The sequence below is a fragment of the Quercus lobata genome, unplaced genomic scaffold, assembly GCF_001633185.2.
Source record: "Quercus lobata isolate SW786 unplaced genomic scaffold, ValleyOak3.0 Primary Assembly Scq3eQI_100, whole genome shotgun sequence".
Taxonomy (NCBI): Eukaryota; Viridiplantae; Streptophyta; class Magnoliopsida; order Fagales; family Fagaceae; genus Quercus; species Quercus lobata.
The window spans coordinates 715,752-733,238 of record NW_022154707.1 but is presented as its reverse complement, the minus strand read 5'-3'; the positions used below and the strand labels follow the sequence as shown (position 1 = coordinate 733,238).

General features: G+C 35.1%; 1 protein-coding gene across 2 annotated transcripts; it reads right to left on the bottom strand.

Annotated features, from left to right (window-relative positions):
• Nucleotides 1-855: 855 nt before the first annotated feature.
• LOC115972963 lies at nt 856-16,547 on the bottom strand. Of its 2 annotated transcripts, XM_031093179.1 has the most exons (8): nt 16,505-16,547; nt 16,166-16,199; nt 10,465-11,138; nt 10,317-10,365; nt 10,118-10,243; nt 1,910-2,014; nt 1,677-1,768; nt 856-1,284 (listed from the first exon to the last, which is right to left on the bottom strand). In XM_031093179.1, the coding sequence occupies exons 1-8, from the start codon at nt 16,516-16,518 to the stop codon at nt 1,101-1,103; spliced, it is 1,278 nt and encodes a 425-aa protein (XP_030949039.1). In that variant the 5' UTR covers nt 16,519-16,547; the 3' UTR covers nt 856-1,100. The 2 variants fall into 2 exon arrangements, with proteins under 2 accessions (XP_030949039.1, XP_030949040.1); XM_031093180.1 differs by lacking the exons at nt 856-1,284; nt 1,677-1,768; nt 1,910-2,014 and adding an exon at nt 7,980-8,298.
• Nucleotides 16,548-17,487: the final 940 nt, after the last annotated feature.

The following is a 17,487-nucleotide window of genomic DNA, read 5'->3' as shown; positions in this document are numbered from 1 at the left end:
GTCATAATTCTGGGTGGTTCCTTAAACGCTCAACCCAAATCCAACATGATTAATAAGGTCAACTCCAAACCAGAACCATCAAGCCAGTATTATTCTCAGAATTTAACATTTTTAAAAAGTTACTCTAAAAAAAAAAGGTAATTTAATAAAATCAAACAATCGACTACCCCTGATAGAAAACATTTTTTAAGGTAGCCTTTGGCCCATACTAATGAAATGCATTTGTTCATCTTCTACTAGACTCTTCTTGCACCCAAATAGGAAAAAAAGAAAAAAAATCCCTAACTACAACTGATCTGTAGAACTTGGATTGGCAGGTCAAGAGCCCAAACAGACCCATTTTTAATGGTGGGATCAACTTTAGGATACCCAAAACCAACCACCTGCTTAGTAACAGAACCACCCAACCCAATCTACTTTTAAAGCAAATTGATGGATTTACATTAACTGCCAGCTATGAATACAGGCCATAGCTAAAAGAAATTAGATTGCAAACAGACTAACTCTAGAAGTAACTTTTCTTCTTTTTTTCCTATTGGGATCAATGACATGAGAAGCTAGTTATGTGTACAAATTCCAAATGTAATGAGAAGCTACTCAAATTTTTATTACCATGAGCACGCATATGAAAAACTGACATTTGATAATCAGAGAAATGAAACAGTTAAAAGTAACGTAATGCAGAGTACAGACAACACACAAACACACCTCCTTCAGGCTACTATACCAATTTTTGTATGAAAATAGTCTGGAAACAATGTTAGCAATAAGCATTAGTATATACCTTGGACTTTTCAAAATCCAAGGAATATTTTAAAAAAAATGGTAACAGCCTACACATGATGTTAGAAGTTAACCTAACAGAGATTAGAATCCAGTCAAGTGTCCCAAGCATCAGATTGAACAATGACATAAAAAATTTTAAAACCAAATTTCCTAATCTAGGAGCAGAAGGTTGAGGTCAATGTAGTTTCCTACCCAGTCATACATGGCCCCATGGCACATCTATCATAGACATTTATTATATACATACAGTCCTAGCAGGCCAATTAATATAACAAAGTCAGTAATAACCATAAGAAAATGATATAATTGACCTGTCATCTTGAAAGATGCACTAAAGCCATTACCACTAATGCTTTGTTCTCAATTAGAGAAACCCTGCCACAGCTACTAAGCCTCATTGCAGTCACCAAACGCTTGATCTGCCAGTCAACGGGTAAGGAATCCACTATCTCAAAAAAGTAGGTTGCATAGCCATATTCAGGACGTTCCAGCACTATCCTGGATCAGGAACTCTAACATTAGACAACTAGACAAAAAGATAGACATCAGACATCATTTGGGTAAGAAAGCATCAATCCCAAAAGCTTAGGCTATTAAGAATTAGGTCTATATCAGCAAAATGCTAACACTAACACATCCCCTAATGTGTGCACTTTCCAAATAATACCGAACCAACAGCAGGCCTAATATTTTCAGAACACATGAAACTAATAGGTTTTGGATCATTGAGACTTATAAAACAAGGATCCTTTAAAAATATACGGCTTTAATACAATGTTAAAACAATCAATCCCAACTTTCAAATGCTGAAGCTATATTAGGCAGTATGCCAACAATGTCAAGTTGACAAACATACAAACACTAGCAATTTTATGATGAAAATCATGCACCTGTTATGTCTTTTAAAGACAAATATAAATGATTGGAGGTCTCGGCACCACCCCCATTCAACAGGCCATTGTCGAAACTGCAAATATCGGGCCTATAAAAAAATGAAATAACTTAAATCAGAAAAGAATGACTAAAAAAATTAGAACTTATCACCCAATACAAATAGATGGTTAGCTAATGGACAAAAATGAGTATGAAATATTCAGATAATCAGGTTTAAGAAATTTGTTACCTGCTCCACAAGTGAAAATAGACAGGCCAAGCAATAAGTAGCTCTAGCACCCTTTGTGCATCGTACAGGAGCAAATTTTATAAAGGATTCCCGCTGAGAGAAAAGCTGTCCACATGAATCAAGAAACTAAGATAAGGAACCGAATTCATCGAAAGGTGCAAACTGCCACATGGAAAAAAAATAAATCAATAATATCATATTTTAGAGACTTTGACCACCAGAAGTGCTTAACTCTATTCCTTCACTCATTACTACCACACGCCAGATGACACTCCGAAGTCATTCTTACAGACAATCCACCAATTAGGCAGGAACTATTACATCAGCAATAGAATGCAGAAACTACAATTTAATTGTCTCAACCTATACCCTCAAATATGTTGTAAATGTAGATTACATCATCAGGAAAAAAAGATTAAAAAGTTAGAAAAGTCTTTAGAGGGAGAGGAGGAATTAATGTTACTCAGGTATTATCAAGGTGCTTTGCTTTGGAATCAAAATGACAAATTTTTATAGTGTACTAAAACAAGAATTATGAGATTTTGAAGAAGTTAGCGTTCCTATTTCTTTTTGTTTAACCACTGTCATTAGATTTAAAAAATTGAGTGTTTCATAGGAGAAAATTTTGTGATGATTACCCAGTACCCAAATTTGAACCCACAATCCTTAAACTTTAAGGCAAGCCCTTCAACTTTTTCTTTAAAAAAGTATTTGTAAGTTACACACGCACCCAATGTATGTCCTTCATATGAATCAAATACAGGTACAAATAAATTTAACAATCTCACATGATATGACCGTCACATAGTACTGATCCCACTTAGACAAATCCTAGGAGGGAAGATCATATGTAGAGCGGCAATTTACCCCACTCTAACATACCCTGATCAGGGAGGATTTGAATAGGGAGAGAAATTATGAACCCAGTGAGGATGGGGGTGCGCTACCCGCCTCAAGTATATTTACAAAAAACGGCCACCATGTATATATGTATAGATGTATGCATATACGAGATAAGTTAAAATTACACTTGGTATAACTTCTCGCATTTTACAAGCTTTCAACACTGTTGATTTCCATTAGATCTATTGGCAATGAGAATCATTATTATCCACGTCTCTTACTTTCTCAAAACTCTTCTTCTTCGTCTCTTTGATTGGAACAGCTCTTTGTTATTTTTTACTGCTGCGAACAAGGAAAGGAAGGAAAAAAAAAATTGCCTTCATGATTATATTCAACCATGCTAAATACAGACATGAACTACAATTGTTAGTTCCCACCCCCATAATCCCATTAGGAAAGTTGCCTTTTCATTACAACAAGCAGAATCCAAAACGTAGGTCCATGAAGAATCTACCAACTTTAAAACCTTAACAAATACTTCACAAATCCACTCATGAAGGATATCTTGCTAAGAAACTGCAAACCATTCAATATGAGGTCACTAGGTAGCCCCATACATTCATCAAATCAAAATCCCTTGTCGTTTTGCCTTTATTTTTGGTCTTCTTCATTTTGTCACAAAAGAATGAGAACTTGCATTTCTGACATAGTTTCTTCCACCATTGTGATTAGTAGGACTTTCATTACTCAATCTTGCAATGTCTTACCACACCAAATCAACAAACATTGAGATTGAACACATATTTGATCTATTCAATAAAGTATTACATTGTTCAAATTCCTGGCTCATATTTGGATCCTTCCTCAATTTACCACATTTTGGGAAATCAAATGACGTGGGGATTCAATCTCTCCACACCATGATTTACCTCAAGTGTAACTTGAACCCTATCTACCGCTAGATGCAACAACAAAAACAAAAACAAAAACAAAAAAGGAAGAAGAAGAAAGATAACCTAGGAGTCAACACCTAGGCATGCTTAGAGTCAACACTCAACACCAAACAAGAGAGAACAAACCCAAGAATCAGCACCTAAGGTTGACTGGAGTCAACAACACTCCATTAAAAAAATCACAAGAGGGATTTTATTAATCAACCAAATTGTCTCCACAAGAGTAAAATAGTATCTTATATAGATTATTAGGACTAAATCCTACTTCTAATTAACTTGGTAAAACCAAATTATTAAATTACAAAAATAGCCTTAATTCTAAGAAATTAAACAAATTACTAATTAACTAATAAAACCTAAAATAAAATCCAAATGATCAATAAGAATGCAACTGACTTCTAGAAATAAATAAACAAAATTAGAATAGAGTTTTCCTTGCACAGGCTATAGTAAGTCTATTGCACACGGTTCAGACATTCCATCATACTGTTTAGGCTCTGCAGTATGCTTTTATAGTAGCAATATCTGCTAGCATCAAAACTACCATTTCAACACAAATTTTTGGTGGCTCAACATTATTATCTAGCGTGTGAAGCATTAACTTCAAGATTATTGGTCAGCCTTTGGATGGATGCTATCATTATCCATCCATCTTTCTATCTAATCAGGCATTCCATTGGTCATATATTCTAATATGCTTATCTAACTTTGCAAATAGATTTTGGACAGTTTTCACGATATTCTTTAGGGTTTGTTCCATAGTAGCCTAATCAAAACTGGTCGTATGTTGAGTTGGCCCAGAGTGGGCATGAATTTTTTATTATAAATCGGCTGGGCTGGTTTGATATGTTGGACTAACACCAAAATTGATGTAGAACAAAGCAGCTCCAATACCAAAACTTAACGTAGGAAAAAACCAAAACAGATGCAACAACAAATAAAATTAAAGACCAGTAAAATAAAAAAGATAGACAACCTAGAAATCAGCACCTAGCAAGAGAGAATAAATCTACGAGTTAGTACCTAGGGTTAGCTGGAGTAAGAACCAAACCGTTGGAAATATTTTGTATTATTTTTTTGATAGGTAAGAATAATTTTATTGAAAAGAGGCTCCTTCATGGAAAAATACACAAAGTAGCCTAAAGAATTACAATTGAAAAAATATCTACATGTGAATCAACTCTATGAAGAATTGAACAAAGTTAATATATGTGAGACCTGATACAAAAGACCACTTATAGAAAGAGCTAATGAATGATGCTTGCAATTGAGTAGACATGCATTCCACATCCTCAAAAGTAAGTCGATTTCTTTCCCTCCAAATAGTCCACATCAAACATGAAGAAACAAGATTCCAGATATTTGGTCCCCTACTCCACCACCCACATAATAAATCAAGAACCTTCTCCAGTAAAACTCCCAAACAACTTGAATATGAAACTCCACAACCCAAAAAGCTACACTACAATGTAACAAAAGGTGATCCAGTCTCCCCACTACGATGACACATACAACACCAACTCACTATTGAATAACCTGTTAGGACCCTGACTGAAGTACATTGAGAGGCTGCGTGGCTGGACAGTGTAGACTGCAGGGCTAGGCAGTCCGTGATGCAGGGCAGCCTGATGGATAATGCAGGGCAGCCTGATGGATAATGCAGGGTAGTGTGTTGGGCAGTGCAAGGTAGTGTGTCAGGATGAGCTGTTGTGATAGAGTGGCAAGAGAGGCTTGTAACTAAGGTGTTGTACTGTTATGCTATTGTGGTATTGCATTAAGTGTTGTACTTAGTTAGTTAGGCTTAGTTGGTTAAGCTGTGCTGTGTTGTACCTAGTTAGTTAGAATAGGATATAAGCCACAAATCAGATTGTAAGCATTTCATTGAAGAATAATATAGAAAATAGCTAATTCTTGAATTTGCTACTGGAGGTAGATTCCCTCGAAGAATCAATCAATGGAGGCCTAGTTCCCTCGAAGAACTACTAAACTGAAAATCAATAGGTTGGATTCTTATCATAACCCCTCTTGATCAGGTTCTCACAAGTGAGAATTTTCACCCAAGCCACTGTCCATACAAAAAATGAAAGAAAGGCATAGAAGATGAGCACTGTAATGTCTCATAAAAAGATCACATAGTGAAATCCCCATTTCTCTTCAACTTCCATCTCATTCTATCATTCCCCTCCCTAATGGGAATATGAGATTCTAATAGATAGAAAAATGAAGCCACCCCATCAAACCATTGGAAATATTTTAGGAACACATTAGCTTGCTTATATAGAGACATAAAACCTAATTCTAATTGAATTCAGAATACCAAATTATTGAATTACAAAAATGCTCGAGTCTAAGAAATTAATTAAAATAGTAATGAAAATAATTAACTAAGAAAACCTAAAACAAATTTCAACTGACCAATAAAAAAACAGTTGAGTTCTAGAATTAGATAAAACTAAATTAAAATCAATCTCTCTCTCTCTCTCTCTCTCTCTCTCAAAATAAAATATTTCAAGAATATAACTTAAATTTAACAATAAAATAGACTATATAAATGAAAGAACAAAAATTAATTTACATGGAAAAAATAAATAATGTAAGACCCAAGCTATTATTAAAATAATAATGAAATTTATTTTAAATTTCTTGAAACATTTGGTAATTTAGTTTTAGTCATAAAATTAATTTGAACTTCTTAAAGCATTGGTAAAAGAGTTTCACTTAGAGTAAATACTATTTTAATAATTTTTATTTAGTTGTTAGGGCTTATTGGCAATATTATTTTCCCTAGTTTATTTAGGTATAGCTTTTTAAAGCCTCACCTTTTTCTAGTTACAGCTTATTAAAAGCTCACTAATTAAAACAAGCTCCACTTTTTCTTTTCCTTTTTTTTTATATATATAAAACAAGCTCCACTTTTAAAAATAAGTTGCCCAAAATAAGCTAATCCAAATAAATAGTTAGAATGCATCACATGGTAAAAGCACTTTGTACATGTAATACCTATGGTGAACCACACAATGCAAGCACAACGTGTGTCTGTCCAATGCACAGATTAATCAAAAATCACATATACACCAAAAAAAACCTTCAATAATATAATTGAAATAGATAGATAAATAAGATTTAAAAAAATAATAAAAAATAATAAAAAAAGCAGCAAGAGCACATTGTATAAACCAATTTTTTATCAAAACAAAAAATTATAATAGATTACAAAAATAATTCAAAAAATGAATAAGAAAATACATTTTAAATTTCTTGAAAGTTTTGATAATGGAGTTTTAATCATAATATTTTAAAACTTAGGTAGTAGAGTTTCATTTTCCTTTTTCTTTTTCTTTTTTATAAGTAGTAGAGTTTCATAGAGAATAAACAATGTTAATACTTGCTTGAAACACACAATGCAATCACGTATAAGACCCGACCCTTATTAAAAAAAAAAGTATGGTAGATTATTAAAATAATATATATATTTTTAGAATAATTAAAATAATATAATAGAAATTATAAAATTTCATTAAATTTCTAGAAACTTTTTTAATCACAATAGTATTTTTAAAATTCTTTAAATTTTGGAAGTAGAGTTTCACTTAGAGAAAACAAAATTTAACTACAACATACTCATAATTTGCAGCATGGAAACCCCATCTTGAAGTGAGTTAACGACTTCCTTCTTGTCACCTAAGGCCCGGTAGAATGCTTCCTCTCTCTATCTTCTATCTAGGAAGCTCGCTGCAAGTCCTCAGGACTTGTAACCTTTCACCTTCTTTTTATGCATTACATTCAACGGATTAGGTCTTCAAAGAAAGCTTGTGCCCCACTCAAAATTCCATGATCTTTTTGGTTTCATTTGCCAAAGTTACCAGACAAGAGCAGGAATGGTGAGTTCCCCATAACATGACTTGCAGGTCAGAGGTTTATGTTGCTTTCGAAAACCAGGAGGAAAGAATTGGTGATCTCAATCATCACTTATGCAATTTCCTCAGGAAGGAAAGAATCAATGTTGATGGAATAGATCAGATGATTTGTCTAAGCGAGTCTCTGATGGGTAATCTGCATTGGAATCAAATCTATTCCTATGTTCCAATTTTTCCATTTGTTTTACCCATTTCTTGGGAAGAGGCTCCAACTATTAGAAAATGAGTTGGATATCCATAAAGATAAAGAAAATTTTCTTGTAGTTTCACTCCTTGCTCTAAATATGAAGAAAAACTTGTCCGAGATCTCCAGTTGGGTAAGTCCAAAAAGGAAAGGCATGGAAGTCTTTGGGCATTGCATGGGCAGAGTTAACTAAAGACTGACTACCTATAAAGATCCCTCACTTCACTTTCTAAATATTTGTCTTCATTATCAACTGCATGCTATCAAAGACAGAGCAATGGAAGGTTACAATTTCAAGTTCACTATTACAGTCATATTTTTATGTTGAAACAGTCTTTATCTATGGGCAATGATTTTCTAATGTATTGGGAATATCTAAAATCGCTTCGAGCATCCGGCTTCACCGCTGCCGCCTGCTCTCTCCTTTAGCACTTCCCAATCAACAACAGACCTTATCTTCTCTTGTTCCATCTGAATCACACCCTTGCTGATCTAATGGCCAAGAAAGAGCATTTTTGTATGAGCACTGTTTCACATATAGCTTATTTTCCTGCTACACCCAGAACCCTGAGTAGAACTGGATAATCGAACTACATATAACTCTTTCCTTTTAACACCAACCACATGCTTTAAGACAACTGTATAAACCAATTTTTTGTTTTCAGAAAATGCCCAACTCTTATATTGCTTTTATACAAGTAAAGATTATTTTTCTTATAACAAATACTATTCCCTGGGAGTGTCTATTCGATATTTTCTACATCAATGTAAAGATTATTTTTCTTATAACAAATACTATTCCCTGGGAGTGTCTATTCGATATTTTCTACATCAATGTGTCTATGGCATGTCACATCTATGTTCCATGTCTATGTATTAAATAAAAATGTTCTACATTTATGTCTACATCACATAAACAACCGAAGCAATATGTTTTTTCCATTCTGTTTCTCATACAAGGGAAACAATTTCACATCCAACAGGGAGCATGCCTTGGATCTTTTACATAAAGCTAGGAAAATGGATGAAATCAAATGGATATCAAGCAACATGAAAGACCAAGAACAAATGTGTGGTACACCAGGCCAGTCAAGATGGTGCTACATCTTAGAGTGATCTCTCTGAATACATAAGCTCTACATGACAGTTAATTTATAAATTCTTTGAGCACCACAGATATCCTAACAATGTTTAGGTTGTTTTAGTTATTCTCTAACAATATTCCCATTAGAGTGGAAACATAAACCACTGCGAATTGCACTATATTTATTTTAAAAACGATTCTTAACAAAGGGAGTCCAGAGACAAAATAGATGATATATGAAATAGTTGAAGCTTTGTCCTTTCTTGCAAAATATGGGGCATCAAATTTGACAGCCAATGAAGCATAGTTACAGGCAAAAGAGCATCAGTAATAAATAAAGGCCAAGTTAAAAACATTAATAAAAATGTTGTTCATTGTCTTTTCAAAATAGACAATATTTTGAGACATCTCAAAATGAAATAGTAGACAAACAATATGGGTCAGAGGGAGTAGTATATACAATAACTGACTGTTAGTGAGAGCTATCACTACAACAATGATGGAAAACTTAAAATTTCTCTTTCTACCCACGATTTAATGAAAACTATGGACAGTTGCCTTATAACTAAAATAATGTTGGGCACCTAATAAAGGGCATTTTTGCCAATATGATGACTGAGCGTAATCAAGATATACGTACAATGATCTTATATCGCAAAGGAACTTGAACAATGAACTCCAACTATAATAACACCAGAGACAGTTGACCCTATTATTCAACACATTTAAATAGATTGTTAATCTTGTAGACAAAAAATTAAAAAGATGCAACATGAATTAGAGACTGCCCCTCCCAAATTTTCTTTCATTTCATTAAATTGATTCCATAAAATATTGCATATGCTTCATAACAAAGGTAAACAAGCCAAAACTACATTTTGTCCATAAATCCAATTCATTTTCAATTAGAATAGACAAAAGAAAATTTTGCCATCTCTAGCAACCATGATACTCACCAAAATAAAACATCAATGATTCTATCTCTTCTTAACAAAAATCTGCATATCCATGTCAATTCTTTTCTTTCAACCAAGTTCAGTTTTTAATTGGTCACTTATGTCTTTCATCCTCAAAGCAACAATAACCTTAACATGATTTCATATATAGTTTACCTATATGGTTTAAAACAGAGAAACCACAAAAGTAAAAGAAAACCACATCATATTATCAGAGCAACTGCAAGGCAAAGACGAGAAATACATCTAAATCTCAGAACTGTTGGCACACCTTTGTAATCACAGCTTCAAGCTCAGAAAAACTCTCTTCAATAAATGACTCATCAAGAGCTTCATCGCTCTCCATCTCCCCATAAAGCTTAATTTCATCAACTGAGACCCCTTTGTCAATCAACACCTGCCAATTGACATTTCCATTAATCCTCATCCAAATGTCACAGGAACTGCAACACTAACATGGCTATATATACCTTCAGGAGTCCAGGAGCATCTTCCTCCAATGCTGACTCAACCGAATCACTGCAATTGAATTAACAAGCAGGAAAACCCTAAGAAAAGTGGAATAATGCTAGAACAAGAAAATATAATTAATATAAATACGTCAAAAACAGAAACTACGTGACAGTCTTTTTTCTCTTCCGTGGACGGCTGATGCGTATTGGATCAGCAGATTCTGAAGCAATAATGCTACATCCAACAGAAGACAGCACACTTTTCTTCAAGTATTCATTGTTCCTCGATATGTTATTTTCCACCAACGTTGGCATCTTCATCCGGTCTTGCAGTGGCATATGGTCTACATCATCTCCATATGGTTTATCAAAGACTCCCAATTCACTCTTCAATGGCTGCTTGTTAAAGGAAAAGTCATGTATAGCACTCTTGTCAGGGTCAGGTAAGTTATTGTTATCCCCAGGTTCATCCTTGACCTTAACAAAGGTTGATGACAGTGAAGTACATGCACTACTTGTGTTAGCAGGCACATAACCCTGCCCCTCAGATGAATTCAACTCCACCATCATTCTCTCTGATGAGTTCTTGTCACTTACATGAATTTCCATATCATCACCTGATTTAGTTGATCCGCTTGAATATTGATTGATTACAGATGACGTTTCTGCAATAATGTCATCTGACGAACCAGTTACCAAAGTTCTGCAGGAAACAAAAGCAGTTACTTCAGGCTTGTCGTCAAGCTGATTTCCAGGCACTAACTCTCCAACATGAATGTCTTCCTTCCCTTTTTCAGCATACTGTTGTTTAAGGAATTCTGATAAGCCTCCAGAAGTACCCTGTGTAAGCAATTAATTAGCCAAGGAAGGGAGACAAACACAAGCATGTGTGCGCAAGGGCACACACACAGATTTATATATATGGGAAAGGTATGACTGAGCTCATTTAGCAAAATGAAAGATTGCACACTGCAGTAAGATCACATTTACTGAGTAAACAAATGCAATATATCTTTTGAATCTTAAAAAGGACAATACTATATGCAAGAAAAATTACATGAACTAAAAGGAACAAACTATAAAACACATGTCTTATAATTCTTTTAAAGCAAGCCATGCCACTCAATCATTTTTTTTTTTTTTGGATAAGTTAGAAGAAAGGGGTGCAACACAAGGACTTCCCAGGAGGTCACCCTACTCAATCATAGTGATTGTAACCGGCAATATAGAGATATATAGTCCTCTTCTCTACCTTCTGAGCTAAGTTAATGCTGAGCAAGAACTCTTTCTCCACAGCAGCAGAGAAGAATATAGGCCAACTGAGGTCAAAGGTGAATTTCATAATGACCCTTTATTATAAAATCCTCTTCTGGGAATGAAACTTTACTCAAGCATAAAGAAGGGACACTAATTCTTCAAGAAAGCAACAACATACAAACTATCTATAATTTTCTAATTTCTGGATATGAATAAGTGTTTTGCATTACAATCTACAGCATAGAATTCGTGAGCATTAAGATACTTCAGATTTTTTCCAACACTCTCTAGTATGTGGAGGAATAGAAGAATTTTATGGCAAGTTTATTCATTTTAAAACAGTTTTTGTGACAAAAAGGCAGAATTTAGCTTTTTACACTATTTGATAAGTGAATTCAGTAAATAAAAGAATAGCGAAGGTACTCCACACAGGTTAATCAAAGTTATACAAGAGAGAACTAATGGCACAAAAAGAGAGATAATGGAAAAATAAAAGAATACACATACACACATATGTCTGTATGTATGTATATGCATATGTACACACACACACACACACACACAAAAGAAAACAACTAAACACATGGAATCAAAGAAGTCCAAAAAACTTAGTAATGTACAGGGTTGTCACTCCATCATCAACACGTAAAATGTGCATAGAAACAAATTCTCCAAAACCAATTCCTCTCTGTCCATAAATGCCTAAATAATACTCCCTCAGCCACAAAATAGGTGAGGTGCTCCATTCCAAGAAATGTCAAAAACAGTTGCGAGTTTCAAAAAATTAAAGCATTAATCCATTTAACTTCCCATATTACCTTAAATTTGAACCCACCATCTTTGGTCCATCTCAGGGCATTTAAGTAACACTGTTGTGTTTTTTTTGTTTCATTAAAATGAATATCATATGAGCAGACAAAGTTCCAAAAATAAAAAAATTCAGTCTCCAATTTGGCTATCACATTTGTACAAAAGTTAGTGAATTTTAAAAATTCTGTAAACAAAAAATCAATTAAGTACCGTAAGTAAAACATTCCTTCTTTTCCAAGCAAAACATGCAACATCAAAGTATCATAGCCAAAAAATTATAATTTAGCACCAACCAACACATCACAAGTGCCCAGGCAGGTGTTAGACTCAAGGATCCAGGCATCAACCTACAAAGTGCCCAACACAACCTTTTTTTTTAATAAGCACAAGGTGCCCAACACACTTGCATCCCTCATATTATACCTTGCATTAACCGTCTATGCATACCTTATACCTTTTTTATATAAGTAATAATGTTCTATTAAAAGTTAAACGAAAGTGGTCCCCACACAGGCAGTGTAATAGGATGCAACAAAGCATCAACTAAAATTACATAAATATAGAATCCTCCAAGGTAGACAAAAATGGCCATTTAAGGCAGCCAACCAATCAAACACAGATCATAAAGGAGACAATTTTATCTCCACAGAAAAACACTCTTATTTTTTTCTTTTTTTGATATGTATTTGTTGTTGGTTCTGTGTGTGGGTTTTTGTACTTGGGGTTATGGATGGAGCTGTACAGATTGTGGGTTGCCCTCTCAGGATTGGGTTTGTTCTCTCAAAATATTTTGGTCAATCTGTCTCTCAAAATAGTGTTTCAAATTCAAAGAAAGGGAAATCAAAAACAAGAAAAACAAATGGACTCAGAATGAAAGTTGAAATTTTTAGAGAGGAAAAGTTTGTTATGTATTCATGTGTGTGTTCTCTGTTTTCTACTTCTCCTCTCAAGACTCTCTCTAGATTCTCAATGTGGCTTCATGACCAGAGAGCCTCTTGAGACTCTCCCTCAAAGATTTTCCTTTACACCCACTGGAGAGCCTTATCCACAGAAACTCTCAATCCCATCAAAAGTACAAAGATCCATCTCTCTAAATGGTACACATAACACAATGGGCATTAGGACCATACATCGGCAGTATGATGGTTACCAAAGCCCCCCTTCCAGCACTCCAACTCCTCTACCACACTCTTTGGCATAACAAATGCACTCCAAAAAGACAAAACACCATAGACCAAAGATCATGCACATGGTCAGTGGTCTCCCCACTGCTTACACATGCAACACCAATCGACTAGGCACATATTCTGCCCCAAAGATTCTCCATGGTAAGAATTTGTCCCAAGCTGCTGTATGTGTAAAACGCTAATTTAAAGGAATCTTAGCCTTCCAAATGCTTTTCCAGGGAAACCTGTAGTAAGAGCCCGATAATAGGACTTAAACCTGAAAAATACCATCCTAGTAGGGTCCAACACATCCAGTCTTCCTCGACCCTAGTAACTTTAAATGAATAGAGAAGACCAAGAAATGACTGCAAAATCCCTACCTCCCAATCATTAACAGATCTAGTAAACGAAATATCCCAGTGAAGTACCCCAGAATTCCAATTCATATTATCCACCACAAACACCTCCTTTTTTCTAACAATGTAATACAACATCAGAGAAGCATCCTCTAGGATTGTATCTCCAGTCTCCACACCATATCTCAAGCCAAAAACAAACTCTGAGTCCATTACCCACCCCAAACTCAACATATTGTGAAAACCTCCCCCATCCTCTACGGATAGGTTCACAAGGGAGCACACCATAAGGTTCCTTAAGCACACCGGAAGTCCAATAGCCCAAAATACACCCACACTTCGTAGCTGCTACATTTCTCCATAAAGAATTAGTATCAGTGGCAGACTGGCTGTCCCAAAGCCATTTCCCCAACAGCGCATTATTAAAATGTACAAGGCTTCCAATACCCAAACTACCATATCAGACCGGCTGTCATACAGCCTTCCAGTTTATTAAATAAATTTGACATCATCCCCTAACCCTTCCACGCACAAAACCCCATTGTAACTTCTCAGGAGAATGAGCAACACTTACTGGAATAGGGAATAAGGAAAGAAAATAGGTAGGTAAGCTAGATAGAGTGCTCTTTATCAAAGTCATTCTGCGTCTGTTTGATAAACACAACTTCTTTCAGCCTGCTAACCTTCTCTCCATCTTCTCCAAAATCAGTTCTTTTAGCCTTAGATTTATAACTAGCCCTCGAAGGTAACCCCAAATATTTCATAGGCAAGGTAGGAACTTTGCAGTCCAGAATCTCAGCCAAAACTGATAAGTTTGGGACCTCACCATCTCAAATTTGCTTAAATTGAATTTTAGGCCAGACACCACGTCAAAACACAACAGCACATACTTCAGATACCCAAGTTGCTCAGGATCAGAACCACATAAGATCGAAGTTTCATCTGCGAACAAAAGATGTGAGATCATCAATGGCTCATTGTTTGACCTCCCACTGTAAAACCCTTATATACTGTTTATCTAAAGTGTCCATCACCACTAAAAATAAAAGAGGCGATATTGGATCACCTTTGTCTCAACCCATGGAGCTTTCAAAAAGGTCACTAGGGCTCCCATTTACCAGGACAGAGAATCCAACTGTGGACATAAATAATTCATTTCCTCCACTGCTTGCTAAAGCCACATTTTGCCAACATATGTAACAGAAAGTTTCAATTTACAAGATCGTATGCCTTTTCCAACTCCAGTTTACATAGTAAAACCTGTATACCATTAGTTAATCTGCTATCAACACATTAGCAATCAAAACATAATCCAAAACTTATATATATGCATACCTTACACTTTCACCTCAAAGCCATAAAATTAGGGTTTCCCAAATAAGCTAGGGTTCAGGCCTTTTCATATTTCAAGTTGTCTATAAGGAACTCAAAGCCAACAAGGGAGAGAAGCAGGGGTTACATAAGTTAATTGACTACCAACCTCCCACCTAGATTTAGCTCCTTCAAATTCACCGTTGAGATATAGGTAGACCTAGCAATGGGTCGGGTTGGGTAATGTTTGGGTTTGAGTGTTTGACACACTCAGGTTCAGAGAAAAATTACATGATTTCAATGGGTCACTATTTTTTTAGAACCGTGATGGGTCTGCATGGGATCAGGTCAACTTTTTGGTCCTCCTTTACTTTTTTTCCCCAAACATTAAAAATATATTAATCAATTAATTAATGTTGTAAAGGTAAGAGGATATGAGCCGATGACAGTGATTTCGCGTATCAGGTGACAGCAGGGACTACGATTCCCACACCTCCTTCCTAAAGAAATTGACCAGTCTTCCCCACAGTGAACAACCTTTTCAAATAGTTTCTGATTCTGCTTGTGCTTGATTTCATTGGTGCAAATGATTTGTTGGTTTCTAAGATTGGTTTCATGAAACCCAAATTTGAGTTGACTACGTGTTACAAACCATTTCTAGCAACTTAATTGTTATATACTTATGCACTTGCTCTATATTATATTCATGATATAAATGAAAGTTTTGGGTTGGAATTATAGAAAGTATTATTGATTATCTATGCGTACCAAACATCGGAAAATGTTTTTCGGCTTATTTTCAATGTTGCAAACAAATACTAGAAAACAAGCCTGTTTTCCAACCAAAAAAAAAAAAGAACAATGGTTTTACTATAAAATTGCATAATAGGATATTGAAAAAATACCCCATTACTTCTCACAAATTACAAATATCTTCAACCAATCAAATAGCAGAAAAATAAATTACCTCTTGAAGTGGGTTAGCAAGCTCCAACAGTTTCCTGCAAAATAACATAGAAAGACCATATTTGATTAGTTCTACATTACATACATGCATATGCAAATACACAGATATACACATACGTAAGCACACACATACATCTATATATGTACGCACCATATTTTCATATGTATGTATGTATGTGCGTGTATATATATATATACCTGTGTTTTTGTGTGGCAGGTAATTGAAAAGACACGAGCTTAGAAAACCAGACATATTGACAACAAGGACGCATCATTAGTTCATAACGTATCTAAAGAAACAGGCACCACTACATAATAATGATAAATAACAAAATGGCACCTTGATAGCAGCATCCTTCGCCGCTCTTTCAGCACAATGTGATCAAGATGATCATCAGGAAAGTCACTGGGGATTTCAGTTTTTACCGCAACTGCTGACATGTCATCACCAGCAAAGCCATTTACACCATTACCCAATGAATTTAGCAAGTTGCCAGAATGTTCAACCTTAATTTTGGCAGGAACCACCAGCAATGTCTGACTTTTGTGCAAAGTGAAATCACCAACATCATGTTTTTTCTCTTCTCCAACATCATCAGTGTTAACTCCACTACATCTTCCCTGCTCAGAATAAGGATATGCATTTACTTGAGTGTCATGGTGGTTGCCATCTCCAGGCAAACCCACATATTTTCCGCAAGTAGAACTTTGTAAACAATAATCAATTGCAGAGTCAAGCAGAATTCTGCAGCATGGGTCTTCAGAAGAAACTCCGCTGGGATCTTTACTATCATAATTTTGTTTCTTTGACAATTGCTGATCTCCTACTCTGGCAGAGCAAGCAGAAGGGAAAGGGAGAACACCCTGCAGAACAAGGTATTTACTTTTCTTTTTTCTTTTCTTTTTTTGATAAGTAAGGGATATTCTATTAACTGAAAAAACAATATAGATAAATAGAGAGAGAGACAGGAGCCACATGTAGGAGACTTTTTTTGGGTACGTAAAACACATGTATGAGACGATAGATAACAAACTCAAACTTCACAAAGTGAATTCATCCCTAAATCTGTCCTCAATCCTCAATTCATCAGCAATCCATTTATTTCTTAACTGCTCTTTATATGATTTGCCAAGACTTCTAGAGTTCATAAAATTCTCTCAGCAGTTTAATTAATTTAATTAGACAAGAGACGCGGTATCCGCTCTTTTTGTTGACCGTGTGTCTCCATTGTCTCCCATGGTACAATTGATCTTTTTTTATAAATTTCCACAATATAAAGGATAAATCTACTCTTAACTCTCTAAAGTATTAGCCAACCTATT